The 13,507-nt window shown below is 45.5% G+C and overlaps 2 protein-coding genes and 1 pseudogene across 8 annotated transcripts in view; 2 read left to right on the forward strand and 1 right to left on the reverse strand.

Moving 5' to 3' along the window:
• SYCP2 (synaptonemal complex protein 2) overlaps positions 1–13,507 on the forward strand; it is a 173,825-nt gene that overhangs the window by 11,521 nt on the left and 148,797 nt on the right. For all 5 annotated transcript variants that reach the window (XM_053245388.1, XM_053245387.1, XM_053245385.1 and 2 more), the window contains exons 5-6: positions 12,179–12,283; positions 12,773–12,797. In XM_053245388.1, the coding sequence (XP_053101363.1) occupies positions 12,179–12,283; positions 12,773–12,797 (130 nt within the window). The remainder of the gene's footprint in view (positions 1–12,178; positions 12,284–12,772; positions 12,798–13,507) is intronic.
• Positions 282–401, forward strand: LOC128325454 (uncharacterized; annotated as a pseudogene).
• Positions 10,027–13,507, reverse strand: part of LOC128322985 (uncharacterized) — a 41,043-nt gene continuing 37,562 nt past the window's right edge. For all 3 annotated transcript variants that reach the window (XR_008306120.1, XM_053245392.1, XM_053245391.1), the window contains one exon: positions 10,027–10,633. Coding sequence is in view for 2 of the 3 variants with exons in the window: in XM_053245391.1 (XP_053101366.1) it covers positions 10,194–10,633 (440 nt within the window). In the remaining variant the exon portion in view is untranslated. The remainder of the gene's footprint in view (positions 10,634–13,507) is intronic.

Here is a 13,507-nt window from a genome sequence, read left to right on the forward strand (position 1 = left end):
AGACCTTGAAGAGCACCTCAACACCATAGGGGCCACAGAAATCACCATCAGCCAATTACAAAATACAGCTTTACTGGGAACAGCCTATATTCTGCGACGATATCTATAACCATTGACAATAAAATTCTGACATCCCAGGTCCTTGGGAAGGACTCGATGTCTGGATAAAACAAACCAGTCAATAACACCTGTCTGACTGTGTAAACAAGAAATAATAATTTGAGGCAAGGCACTAAGAAGAACCCACTCCCTTCTCCATCCCATTCTTCCTTCTACTTTATGTAGAAGGCCACACTACCCTGAATGCACCCGATCTCATCTGATCTCGGAAGCTAAGCAGGGTCAGGCCTGGTTAGTACGTGGATGGGAAACCCCCCCTGGAATACTGGGTGCTGTAGGCTTTTTGGAGAGGAGAGCTGGTCTTGTGGTAGCAAGCATGACTTGTCCCCTTAGCTAAGCAGAGTCTGCCCTGGTTGCATATGGGAGACTAGAAGTGTGAGCACTCTAAGATATTCCCTTCAGGGGATGGAGCTGCTCTGGGAAGAGCAGAAGGTTTCAAGTTCCCTCCCTGGCTTCTTCAAGATAGAGCTGAGAGAGATTTCTCCCTACAACCTTGGAGAAGCCGCTGCCAGTCTGTGAAGACAATACTGAGCTAGATAGACCAATGGTCTGACTCAGTATATGGCAGCTGCCTATGTTCCTATGTACTTTCTATGGTGTTTTCTAGGGAATCCTCTTGCTTCAGCCTTGGGAGCTGTTATCTGTTGCTGTTACAAATGTTTGGATAATATTTTTTTTGTTGATAACTGTCAGTCAGTTGGCATACAGACTGCAGTACTGACACAAAACACAAAGACTGAAATTATACTAGAGTTGCAGGCAGATGCCCTGTTTCAAATATTGTGATGGCGGGAACACTAAAATCATTGGGAGTAATGTCCATCTGTTTGGCAATACATATGTGGTTTTAGGAGCACTATCAACTCTCCCTTCCTATGCCAGATGTTGGTTTTTCCTGTTGACTCAGCTAAATCCAGTCTCTGCATTTGAATTGACCTTGCTGGATTGTGGTTTGGCTCTGATATTGAAAGACAACTCCTGACATCCTAAAGAAGTGTGTGTGTGCAGCAAAGGAAGCATGTCTGCATTTCCTGCTTTCCAGAGTAAAGCTGTGCAAGACCTCACTCTGTGAGCGGACTTTTGCCAATCTTCCCTCCCCTCTGAAGCATTCTGTGACCTCCCTGCCCACAAATGTCCTTGAGGGTCATGCAACCTTCGCAGACATACTTTAGGAGCCACAGAGCAGAGGCAAGGGAAGATTGGTGAAAATTGCTTTACCTGTGCAAACAACCGCTTTTCTTCCTTTCTCTTTCTCTCTCTCTTCCTCTCTCTCTCTCTCTCTCTCTCTCTCTCTCTCTCTCTCTCTCTCTCTCTCTCTTTCTCATATTTCTATACTGCTGTACACCTCTAGGCAGTGTACAAAATGTAAAATATTTAAAAGTTACAAATTAAAATACATGACAATAGAATAAGATAGATATTAAAGCAAGTTTTTAAAATTATTAAAATTAATTCTAATTAAAAGCCTGATAAAAAGGAGAGTCTTGAGGTTCTTCCTGAAAACAAACAGAGAAGGAGATGCTCTTATTTCAGTAGGGAACATATTCCAAAGCCCTGGGGCAGCCACAGAGAAAGCCCAGTCCTGGGTCGCCACCAAGTGAGCTGGTGGCATCCGTAACTGGACCTCTCCAGAAGATCGTAACCGGCGGCAGTGTTTATGACAAAGGAGGCATTCTCTTAAATAGCTTGGACCTAAGCCATTAAGGGCTTTATAGGTAAGAATCAGCGTTTTGTATTTCACCTGGAAACATATCAGCTGCCAGTGCAGTTCTTTCAAAACCAGTGATCTGGTTTGTGTTCCGTTGAATCCATTAGAATGGGTTCTGCGCCTGCGCAGAAGCCTCTCAATGTTGAGTTTTTACAGCTCCTTTTTGGCGCCTGCGCCCCGTTCCACGTGGCTATTTAAGGCGGGAGGAAGCTCAGGGACCTCAGTTCCTTTGCGACCGCTGTGGAGATCGGTTCACTCGGTTTCTGCGGCTCCTTCATTCTGGTTCCTTCATCTCTTCAAAAGTTCTACTATTCTTGTTGTATTCTCCGGCTCTGACCTTGGACTGGCTTTTGGAAAGGATTCTCTGTGCAACGATTTTGTTTTGCCGCCTGATTGGACTGTTCTCTGGCTTAGACCCTGGATTGCTTAACGTTTGACTGTCTACTCAGAAGTATTTGTTTGAGATTGAACTGCTGCCTACTTGACATTGGATCGCTAACAACTACGTTTTGTGTGAGTAATTATGGATACCCCAAAGGAGAAGAAGACCTTCAAGCGCTGTGAGAAGTGCAAAGCAAAATTGCCCTCACAAGATGCACATAATTTATGTTTGCTCTTTTTGGGTGAAGCTCATGTTACTTCATCATGTAAAATTTGCCAATCGTTTTCTAAGCAAACACGGAGAAACAGAGAGCTTCGTTTGAGGGCCACGATTTATGATGATGTTCTGGCTGTGCCTTCTTCCGTGGGAGAGAAATCTCCTCAGGCTCATGGCTTGGGGGCCCTGGCTTCCACCCAGTCTAAAACCCCGTTGCCCTCCGTAAAGGCCCATAAGCCCTTGAAGAAGTCGAGGGATAAAATGACGACTGCCACTGAACCTGCCGCGAAAACGCGGAAGCTGTTGACATCAAGCTCGACCCCGTCACCGAAATCAGCTCAGGAAGTGGTCTTTGTGTCGATATCGAAACCCTTGGCATCAAACACTCCATCGACACCAACAGCGACCCAACAAGCTGGACTCTCGACATTGACCGCATCGGCATCGACAACAGCTCAGCTAGTTGGTCTATCGACACCGAAGCCTGGATTGACACCGAAAGAGACCTTGACATCGGGTGGTTCTACCGTCATGTTGGTATCGATCTCGACGTCAATGAAGGCACCAACATCGACTCAACCTCCAGTAGGCGTGCCACCCACTCCGATACCGACACTGCCGATACGGTCTTTGTGGGATCTACAGCCAGCACCGACCCCGACACCGTCTCCTTCGACGTCGGGACATGGAGCACAGCCTTCAGCGTTGAATACACCAACGAATATTACGGCTGTTACACCCCGTTTCCGAGCTCCTCTAACATTTGCAGTAGAAGAAGCTGACCTCTCGGATACAGAGGGGACGGCTTTGGATCCAGGGACAACACAGTCTCTTCTTACAATGTTGGACTCAGTAGCTAATACTCCTTCTACGTTCCAAGGCTTTGCATGCTCGGAGGAGGGCCCCCTGCAGTCCAACCCACAATTACTAACTGCTGCACAACTTTCCACCACAACGCTGTGGCACACGTGCGGATTCAGTCACAAAGTATCCCCATCAAAAGAGACGGCATTGTCTAGCACGACTTCACCAGGGCTGGCCTATGACTATGATGAGGATCGAGTTTGGCAACGGGCCACATCTTCGACCACTGGGCTTCAAGTTACCACCGCTCTACCACTCCGTCTACACACACTCTACAGGGAGAGCCCCTCTGGTTCCGAAACTGGTGCTCTCCAATGCCTTGATCCAAACCATGACAAATACATCTACAAGATCGACTCAAACTACACAGGATGTCACTGCCATAGCGGTCCAAACAGAGGACTTGCCTTTGCCTCCCCCTCCCCCCACCAATAGAGTCACCAGGCGGTGGACTTTCACACTACTCTCCTTCCGAACTTGCATCAAATGACAGCCACCATGGCTCTTCTGACTTTGGGTCCGACACGGAAACGATAGAGGCTGACCCCTCACCGGACATGGCTACACCACATGTCACCGACGGAGGAATTAAAAGCATACCACTTATATGTAAAGCAGATGGCAACCGCTTTGGGATTAGATTTATCCTCACAGATCAAGACCATTGATGACCCAGTTTACAATTTCATGGCCCGGCCCCAGTCGGCACAGCCGGTAGCTCTGCCTCTGCTACCAATCATCTCAAATGCTGCTCAGTGCACTTGGCAGGTTCCACACATGTCCACGCCAACGTCCAAGAGATTAGAAGGTCTATACAGCGTTCAAGAACAGGACAACACCTACTTATTCAAACACCTTGTCCCGAACTCGCTGGTTATTGACTGTGTGACCACATCCAGATCAGGTCGGCGACATACCACTCTGGCGGATAAGGAGGGTAGAAAGTTGGACGTTATGGGGAGAAAACTATACTCCACCTCCTGCCTCTCCGTCAAGGTAGCTAATTACTCAGCCTGCATGGCTAAATACAGCTACTGTATTTGGGAGAATCTCGAAAAAGACATTGACACATTGTCTCCAGAAGAACTCAAAATTCGGTTTCGTAAAACTTTACAAAAAGCGGGTGATCTCACGTGTCAGCAATTGAGCACAGCAAAACACCTAGCAGAATCAGAATCTAGATCTATCACCACTGCAATCGCCCTCCGTTGTCATGCTTGGCTGCGGTCGGCAGCCGGATAGGAAAGATAAGATAGAAGGTCTTCCATTCGATGGGAAGGGCCTTTTCTCAGAAGAAACTGATGCAACTATGGAAAAAATGAAAAAACCAAAATTCATGGCCAAAACATTCACTTCTTCTTCGACATTGACGTCTTACTCAAACTAACAAAGATCTTACTACCATCCCCTGGTGTCCTACAGACCACAGGAACGCCGGGACTTCTGTAAGAGTCACCAACCATTCAATAAATGCCCTGGGCAACAGAAAGGCAGATATACCCCTACACAACGTGGAAAACAGACGGAGGGCAACAAACAGCGACCCTGAAATACAAGACAGCCTGTCGCATCATCCATCTCTATCGCTTTATCACCTTTGTTCTCCCTCCCAGAACATCAGGGAGGTCAACCACCAGGCCTACACCATCAACCAGCCAGTACTACTAGCCAACAACAACATCAGATTGGCAAGTCATGCGCAAGCATGGTGCCACATAACATCAGACCGGTGGGTCGTAAAGATTGTCACATCAGGCTATGTGATAGAGTTCAAGACATGCCCGCTATTCAGGGGCCTTCGCTTCACGAAGGCAACACCTGCCCTGTTACAAGAAGTGAAGGAACTCCTGCACAAAAAAGTGATAGTACCGGTGCGATGGGCAAGCCGATGGGAGGGGTTTTACTCCTGTTATTTCCAAATCCCGAAAAAAGATAGCGGGATACAACCGATCGTAGACCTCAGGCATCTCAACAAGTTCGTACAGGTGAAGAGGTATCAGATGACAACGTTACAAGACATCTTACCGCTGCTGCATTGAGAGCAGTGGCTTGTGACGTTAGACTTAAACGATGCCTACTTTCATATAGGAATTCGTCCATCCCACCAAAAGTACCTAAGGTTCACAGTGGGAACATCGATATATCAATACCAGGTCCTCCTGTTAGGACTATGCACTGCCCCGCGTGTATTTACCAAATGCATGGCGGTGGTGGTAGCTCACTTAAGGTCAAAAGCAGGGTGGATTTGATTTAAATCAAACTGATTTAAATCACTAGCAGGGTGGATAAAAATCAAAAAAATCCGATTTAAATCAAAAACCGATTTAAATTAAAAAAATCTGATTTTTTTGATTTAAATCGGATTTTTTTTATTTTTATCCACCCTGCTAGTGATTTAAATCGTGATTTGAATCGTGATTTAAATCAGTTTGATTTAAATCAAATCCACCCTAGTCAAAAGGCCTCAAACTGTACCCCTATTTAGATGATTGGCTGCTGACATCCAGTAGGGGTGTGCAATTCGGATTTTCTGTGTTTCTATTTGTAACTGAATCGAAACAGCCCTGATTCGATTTGGATCCGAATCTGACACATCCGAATCACCCCAAATTCGATTCGGATCCAAATTGCGGCTGATCCGAATCGAATCGATTCGGGTTTTGGATCTGTCCTATTAATTTCCCCAGATTCCCAGCTTTCATTTAAAAAAAGCTAAGCTCTAGCCCTTATAGAAGTGGAGTTATGGAGCAAAATGTGGTCACTATTTTTTAAGTGTTCGGATTCTTTGGTGTATAATAACTTTCACTCAATGAATCCTTATGAGGATTCATTACACACTTTCATTTGTTCTATACATTTTGACTGTCTTTTAGACAGTGCCAATTGTCAACTGCCATGTGCCAACTACACCCCACTCCCACCCGCAAGGCCGTGAAGTACTACTCAGTTTAAGTTAAGTGCCTAATGGGTGGAGGCTACCACTCAAATTGCAGAGGAATTGGACAAAGGGCTGATCCGGAAGTGCTCACTCTACAGCTAACAGCGTGGAAGATCAACTGCTGAAAAAAATCATGCTAAATCAGCATAAGCCATCTACAAGAAAAAACTATGCTAGCAAATGGAAAAGATTTGCTATCTACGCTTTTCACCATGCTTTCCGCCCTAAGGAGGCCTCCATCCATGAGATCCTCCTTTATTTGACCTCTCTAAAATTGGAAAAACTATCTTATGTATCAATTAAGGTCCACCTGGCTGCACTTTCCTCTCGCCATCTGAGGTGGGATGGAAAAACAGTTTTCTCCCACCCCTCATGCAAGAGCTTCCTGAAAGGCCTCACTAATCTGTATGCTCCCATCCGAAAACCTCTTGAACAGTGGAGCATCTCGCTGGTCCTCTCTTCACTAACGGAACCACCATTTGAACCCATGCATTCCGCAACGATGAAGCTGGCATCCCTGAAAACAGGTTTTTTAGTGGCTATCTCCACTGCTCGCAGGGTGAGTGAACTCACAGCCCTTCGAATGGATGTCCCTTATGCCCGGTTCTACCCAGATAAAGTTCTCCAGCCGGATATCACCTTTTTGCCTAAAGTGGTGATGGACTTCCACATCAATCAAGACGTGGTGCTGCCTACCTTCTATAAGTCACCGACCACCCCATTGGAAAAAGCCCTGCACTCCCTGGATGTATGCAGAGCGCTTCTCTTTTACCTTTCAAAGACTAAGCCTTTCCACTCATCAAAGAAACTATTCGTCGCCTATAAGGGAGCGAACATAGGACAGGCATTGTCTAGGCAGAGGCTCTCACACTGGATTGTTGAAGCCATCCATCTAGCATACTCTCTACAGAAAGTTCAACCCCCAAAGACCATCAAGGCACATTCCACAAGAGCTTATGGTGCTTCAGCTGCTCACCTGTATGGTATATCTTTTCAAGACATCTGCAAGGCCGCAACATGGTCTTCTGAGCAACCATTTATAAAGCACTACGCTATAGACTTAAGGTCTGCTGCGTAGGCGAATTTTGAGAGATGTGTCCTCAAAAGGGTGTTGCAATAACTCTACTGCTCCCTCCTCCTTATGGAGCTAACTAAACACCCATTCTAATGGATTCAACAGATCATGAACCAGATAAACAGGTTGCTCACCTGTAACTGATGATCTGGTAGTGATCCACTGATATCCATTAGACCCTCCTGAACCTCCCCTCTGCAGTAGTACTTACCTCGCTATAGTAGAACTTACCTGTTTACTCGACTGCTTCAGCGGTCTCCTAGGAACTGAGGTGCCTGCGCTTCCTCCCGCCTTAAATAGCCATGTGGTCACGTGGGGCAGGGTGCAGGAGCCGAAAAGGAGCTTTAAAAACTCTACACCGAGAGGCTTCCGCGCAGGCGCAGAACCCATTCTAATGGATATCAACAGATCACTGCCAGATCATCAGTTACAGGTGAGCAACCTGTTTTTATGTGGTCCCTTCGTGTTGTCCCAGAGAACAATCTGGCAGTCTCATTCTGTACCAGTTGTAGTTTCTGGACTATGTATAAAAGGCAGCTCCACATATAGCACATTACAGTAGTCAAGCCTGGAGGTTACCAGCATGTGTACCACTGTTTTAAGGTCATTCACCTCTAGAAATGGATGTAGCTGATGTATCAGCCAAAGCTGATAAAAAGTGCTCCTGGCCCACCACCTCAACTTGAGAAAGCAGGGAGAGCTTTGGGTCCAAAAGCACTCCCAAGCTACGTACCTGATTTTTTCAGGGGGAGTGTAACCTCATCCAGAACAGGCAGATCTAAACCATCTCTTGGGTCCCCCCTCCCCCCCAGTCAGTACCTTCATCTTATTTGGATTCAAATTCAGTTTATCCCTCATCCAGCCTATTACTGCCTCCAGGCAGGCATTTAGAGAAGATATGCCATTTCGTGATGAGGTTGGCATTGAGAAGTAGATCTGGGGGTCCATCAGCATATTGATAACACCCAGCACCAAACCTCCTGATGATCTCTCCCAGCGGTTTCATGTAAATGTTAAAGAGCATTGGAGACAGTAAGGAGCCTTTTGGGACTCCACACTAGGGATGTGCAAACTGGCTCGAATTCAAACCAGTTCGAATTCGAACCAGTATGGTTCAAAGATTTGAACTCAGACCAAACAGGGCATTGCATTGGCAATGCCGGTCTGAGTTCAAACTGATCAGGCCCGGTTCGATTCGAGCCACCTCGAGCTGGCACGAGCCGGTTTGAATGTTCTAGAGGCCATTTTAGGTCTTGTTCTCCATTTTGTGTGACTTTTATTTCATTGGCTGAAATTGTTCTTGCTTCCCTTATTGGTCAGATGGGTCTGGCTCTCTGGTAGGCTGTGTACTGTGCCAGACCTTGAGAACTGGCACAGTACACAGAGCCAGAGGGGAAGTCAAAGGTGAGGGCTCCCAAAGGTGGGAGTTTCAAATCCTATTTAAAGCCAAGCCTCTGGCCTAGCCAGATCACTCTGGCTGCAGTTGCTGCTTGGCTTCCTCTGGCCTCTGCTGCTACTGCTGGTGCTGCTGGTATGGTGAGGGTCTGCTTGGCAGACTGGTGCTCTGTTTTTGTCCCCAATCCCCTGTTCCCTTCTGCCTGTTTCTTTCTGCCCCTGCTTTAAACCTTCCCCCTTCCCCGCACTGTGTGTCTGTTCTGCTGTTTGTTTGCTGCTTTTATTCCTCCTCCCCGAGTGAGTGAGTGTCTGTGTCTCTCTCCCTCCCCTCTCCTCTGGACCAGGGGCCCCAGTTCCTTTGGCCTGAGACTTCTCGCTGGCCCATCCATTTCCCTAACCCAGTCCCCACTTTGCTTCCCCCACCTGTTTTGCTTTTGGTGGCTGCTGCTTTAAAATCTGTTGGCTGAGTTGAGAGCCCCTCTGTCTCCTTAGCTAGTCAGCAGCCACTTCCAGTTGTTTTTATTTTTCTGGGCTCACCTTTTGGGGGGGTCCCCCTTGTTTTTTCTGGAGAAGGTGCTTTTCTTTGTTAATCCCTGTGCTTAGCACACCACCTGCTCGACTCCTCCACTCTCCCCCTCCCCTTTCCTTTCTCCCATTCCCACAGCATTTCCCCCTACCAAAGTTTTTATATATTTTCTTAGTGTTTTTACTTGTAATTTTTTGTGTGTGTGTGGGTAAAATTGCTAGAAAACTTTTTCATTCTGCCCTACTCCCGCCCTGGCTGTGCCTGCCCGCCCATGCTGTGCCAGCCTGCCACTGGTCTGGGCCTTCCTTCTTTTTCCCCCTGACCAATATGTGGGGCAGAAGACTCCAGGGCAACCGAGGGGGTAAGTGGTTAATTTTTGTTGTCCCCTTTTCCCTCTTGTGTGTTTTTTAAATAGGGCCTTCTTTTTTCATGTTTGGGTGTGGGGAGGTTTCTTTTCTGTGTTTGTTCTTTGCAGGTTGTTTCTTGTTTTTTACAGGTTGTCTCTTGTTTTTACAAGTTCCTTTCCCCCATTTTGTAGTTTATTGATTGCATTTTTTTTAATTGTATTGTATTGTTGTGGGTGGAGTGGGTGGGTAGGCTTCTTTTAAAAGGGCTTTTATTTAAATAGGGTTTAATAAAAAAAGGTCTCCCACCCAATAGGTTTTTTTTTTTTAAAAAAGGTTCCCTTTCCCCCCATAGGGTTCCCTCCCCTTTTAAAAGGGTTTCCCCCAAATAGGGTTGTTTTCTTAAAAAAAAAAAATCCCCGCTCCATTATATATATATTTTTTACATTTTTCAAATTTTAAATTTTTAAAAAGTTTTTTCTTAGAAGTGTCTGAGCGCTGTGTTGCGAGCAGAGCTCACCGCAGGGAGGCAGGCAGAGGGGGTAGGGGTCCCCAAGGTGGTGCAGGGGGGCATGATGGGCAGAGAAGATGCGATCCTGGGGTCCCACAGGTCCCCATTGACGAATTATTTGGCCCAGGTGATGTGGTAGTGCAAAGGCTCTCCTATCCGGAGGAGCCTGCTGCCACCGAACCTGTTCCTAGACCAGTGGTGGGTCCATCGGGTGGTGGTGCACTGCCAGAGCTGGTGGCTGGTGCCTGGTGCAGAGCCTGGTGGTGCGGGGGGCTCTCCTGCCAGGGAATCTCCTTCCGTGGTAGGGATGGAGGGCAGGGAGTTAACGGCTGACAGTGCAGCCAGATTTTCCCTCCCTCTTGCGGCCCCTCCAACGCTTCTCTCGCCACTCAGTGGGTTCCCCCTGATGATGCCCAGGTCGTGGCAGAGTCCAGTGTTGGGTCCTCCCAGTCCGGCTCCGATGGGGAAGGGCCTGCTGCTGAGGTGAAGGGGGAGGTGCCTGTGCCAGTGAAGCTGGGCCCTTCTCTTTTCGCGGATGGCGAGACTCCAATGCACTGCAATGGAAGGAAAAAAATTCTTTTAAACAATTCTTTTTAAAAAGACAATAAATCCTACAAACTTGGGGCTGCCTGGGGGGAGTTGAGGCCATACCTGCCATGCCCCCAGACACACATTGGGGTGCCCTGGCACCCCCCTAAGGGGTGGAATGGGGCTGCCTCAAATCCCCATTATTCCCTATGGGAGGAATACAAAAATTGGAAATACCTTCAGAAATTCATCGATAATCACAGAAGTGTCCGATTGCTTTGGGGTTCGTTGGGTGGTAGGCACCCCTGGGTGTCTACCACCCACCCCAGTTTTGTGCCCCTAGGTGCTCTACATAGGAGTTAATGGGCCAGTTCGAATCCCCATTATACCCTATGTAGAACCTTTCAGAACCTGTTCGAATTGGGTTCCAATTCGTATCGAACCAGGGGCGGGGGCATTCAAGCAAACCAAAACCAAACATATGCACTCTGGTCCGAAGCTGGTTCGAATTCAAACCAAACAGGCCAAGCCGCTTTTGTGCACATCTCTACTCCATACTTCAGTTCTCGCTTAGTGGAACAAAAGTCTCTAAGTGACACCACCTGGAATCTGCTAGAGAGGTAGAATCGGAACCACTGTAAAACAGTGCCACCCAATCCCACCTCCCTCAAGCGGTCCAGAAGGATACCATGGTTGATGGTATCGAAAGCCACAGAGAGATCCAAAAGGATCAGCAGAGTCATACTCCCTCTGTCGATAGCCAGTTGGAGGTCATCCATCAGGCCGACCAAGGTAGTCTCAACCCTATAGTCCACACAAAAGCCAGTTTGAAATGGGTCTATATAATCTGCATCATCCAAAACTGCCTGGAGCTGAGAGGTCACCTCGCTCAATCACCTTGCTCAACCATAGAAGATTAGAAACAGGTCTATAATGAGCTAACTGAGGGATCCAGTGTAGTTTTCTTCAAAAGTCGTCTGTCAAAAGACAAGGAGGCATCCTGCCCTCCCTCAGAGAAGCATTTATAAAGATAAGGCAAGTTGGGCAAGGGTCAAGAGAACAGGTTGTAGGACATACAGAGCTTTGCTCTGGAATGCAGCGAATGTGCGCGTGCTTCTTTTGCTGCACACGTTTTGATGTCAGCCATCTCCTCTTGTTCAAGGAGGTACTTATATTGGATAATATTTAATTGAAAGGACAGCCTGTAAATAGTGACTGATATCCAGACAAAGTTACTCAATAATCCTGTATTTACCCAAATACAAAATGACTCTGAATTTAAGACAAGCCTTTTAAAAAATAGAGGTTAAATACAGTTTATATCTGTTTACCCAAAAGGAAGAGGACCTTGAATTTAACATGACCCCCTAATTTCTTACATCAAAGAACTTGGAAAAAACCTAGTGTTGGATTCAGCTAAATGCAGTATTACTCAGAAGCTACTCTAAAAAGGACTACTTAATTTCAGTAAGACCACTCAGGAGTAATTCAGTCTGGGTAACAGCCAGTAATTATAACAACAATAATCTTTTTTTAATGTAGTCCTCATATGAATCATTATTTTTCTCTACATGGTCAATTGGTTTGAAAAGGCCAAAGAAATTCTCCAAAACCGAATAAATGAAAAAAATGACCAATTTCTCACTCTCATGGAAGACTTCTTTGATGTCCTCATGGTAAATATAAATTTAATGAATTGCTTTATAAGCTAGTTAAATATACATGTGTAATATGTACTATGACCTTTGGAACAAAAAAGCCCCCTTTCATATTTTGCTCTGTTTTACTGAGTTATAAAAAAACTTGGTGAACACTGAGTAACTGAAAAATCTTTTTTAGCTAAAAACAAACAAAAAACTTCTTCATCCTATATGCAGATAAAGAATATTCCCAAATGTGCTGTGTCCCAAATCTGTGCACATCTAAGGAAGCCATATTAGCTTGTGATTTTCTCCCCTATATCTTTATATGCTTTTCCAACATAACTTTGTGGAAGTCACAATTTACACCATGGAGCTGTATATTGTGGAGTCTGTCTAAACATAAAATAATAAGCATTTTATTGATGGCAGACATTCTTAAATTGTGTTTGATTGTTCACAATTTATTTAATTATAATCTGAATGTGCAAAATAATTTTAATACACTATTTATTTAAATTGTAGATAGTACATGATACCAGCAGTGAAGGTAAGCCTGAAAAAATTGATTTTTATATTTAATTCACACACACACGTATACATATACATTGTTAGCACTATATGTGTTTAGATTAATCACTGTTGAAGTTTCTTCTGTACATTCTATCAAATTACCTGAGCTATGGGAGTTTCTGATAATCTATACACTTTGAGTTTATTGCCTTCTGAAGAAATTATAAGACCTTTTTGTTAAATCATCCTAAAAAAAATGGCTATACCCAGTTAGGCTGCTTAAATCCCATTGATTTAGAGTTTGAACTGCTTAATTATCCACAGAATTGCAGCCAAAAGCTCTAGCAAATGAACTTCTTAGTTCTTTGTTCCTTTCAGCTGGTGTGCCTTTATGATGAAGCTTAAAATCATGCATATTAAACTAACCAGTTTTGTGTGACTTCAGACAAGCAATACTTGTTTGCTGTTTTAAAAAAATGACAGTTGCTGACATCCTTACTAATAATGTGGAGGTGCTGCATGTAAAGTGCCTCTGTGGCATTTAGTAACCAAGAATCTACTGTGCAGATGGGGTGATATTTGCCAATATCTCCTTCCCCTGGAAGTGTGCTTTGATACCCATAAATATGGCACTGAGAGACATATTTATGGGTTTATTTATCCCCTCAGGGACATATGTATGGGTGTCAGAGGTTGCTTCTGGGGGAAGGAGAGATCAGCGAATAGGACCCAGCTGCCTGCACAGTG

The sequence above is a fragment of the Hemicordylus capensis genome, chromosome 4 (genome assembly GCF_027244095.1).
Source record: "Hemicordylus capensis ecotype Gifberg chromosome 4, rHemCap1.1.pri, whole genome shotgun sequence".
Taxonomy (NCBI): domain Eukaryota; kingdom Metazoa; phylum Chordata; class Lepidosauria; order Squamata; family Cordylidae; genus Hemicordylus; species Hemicordylus capensis.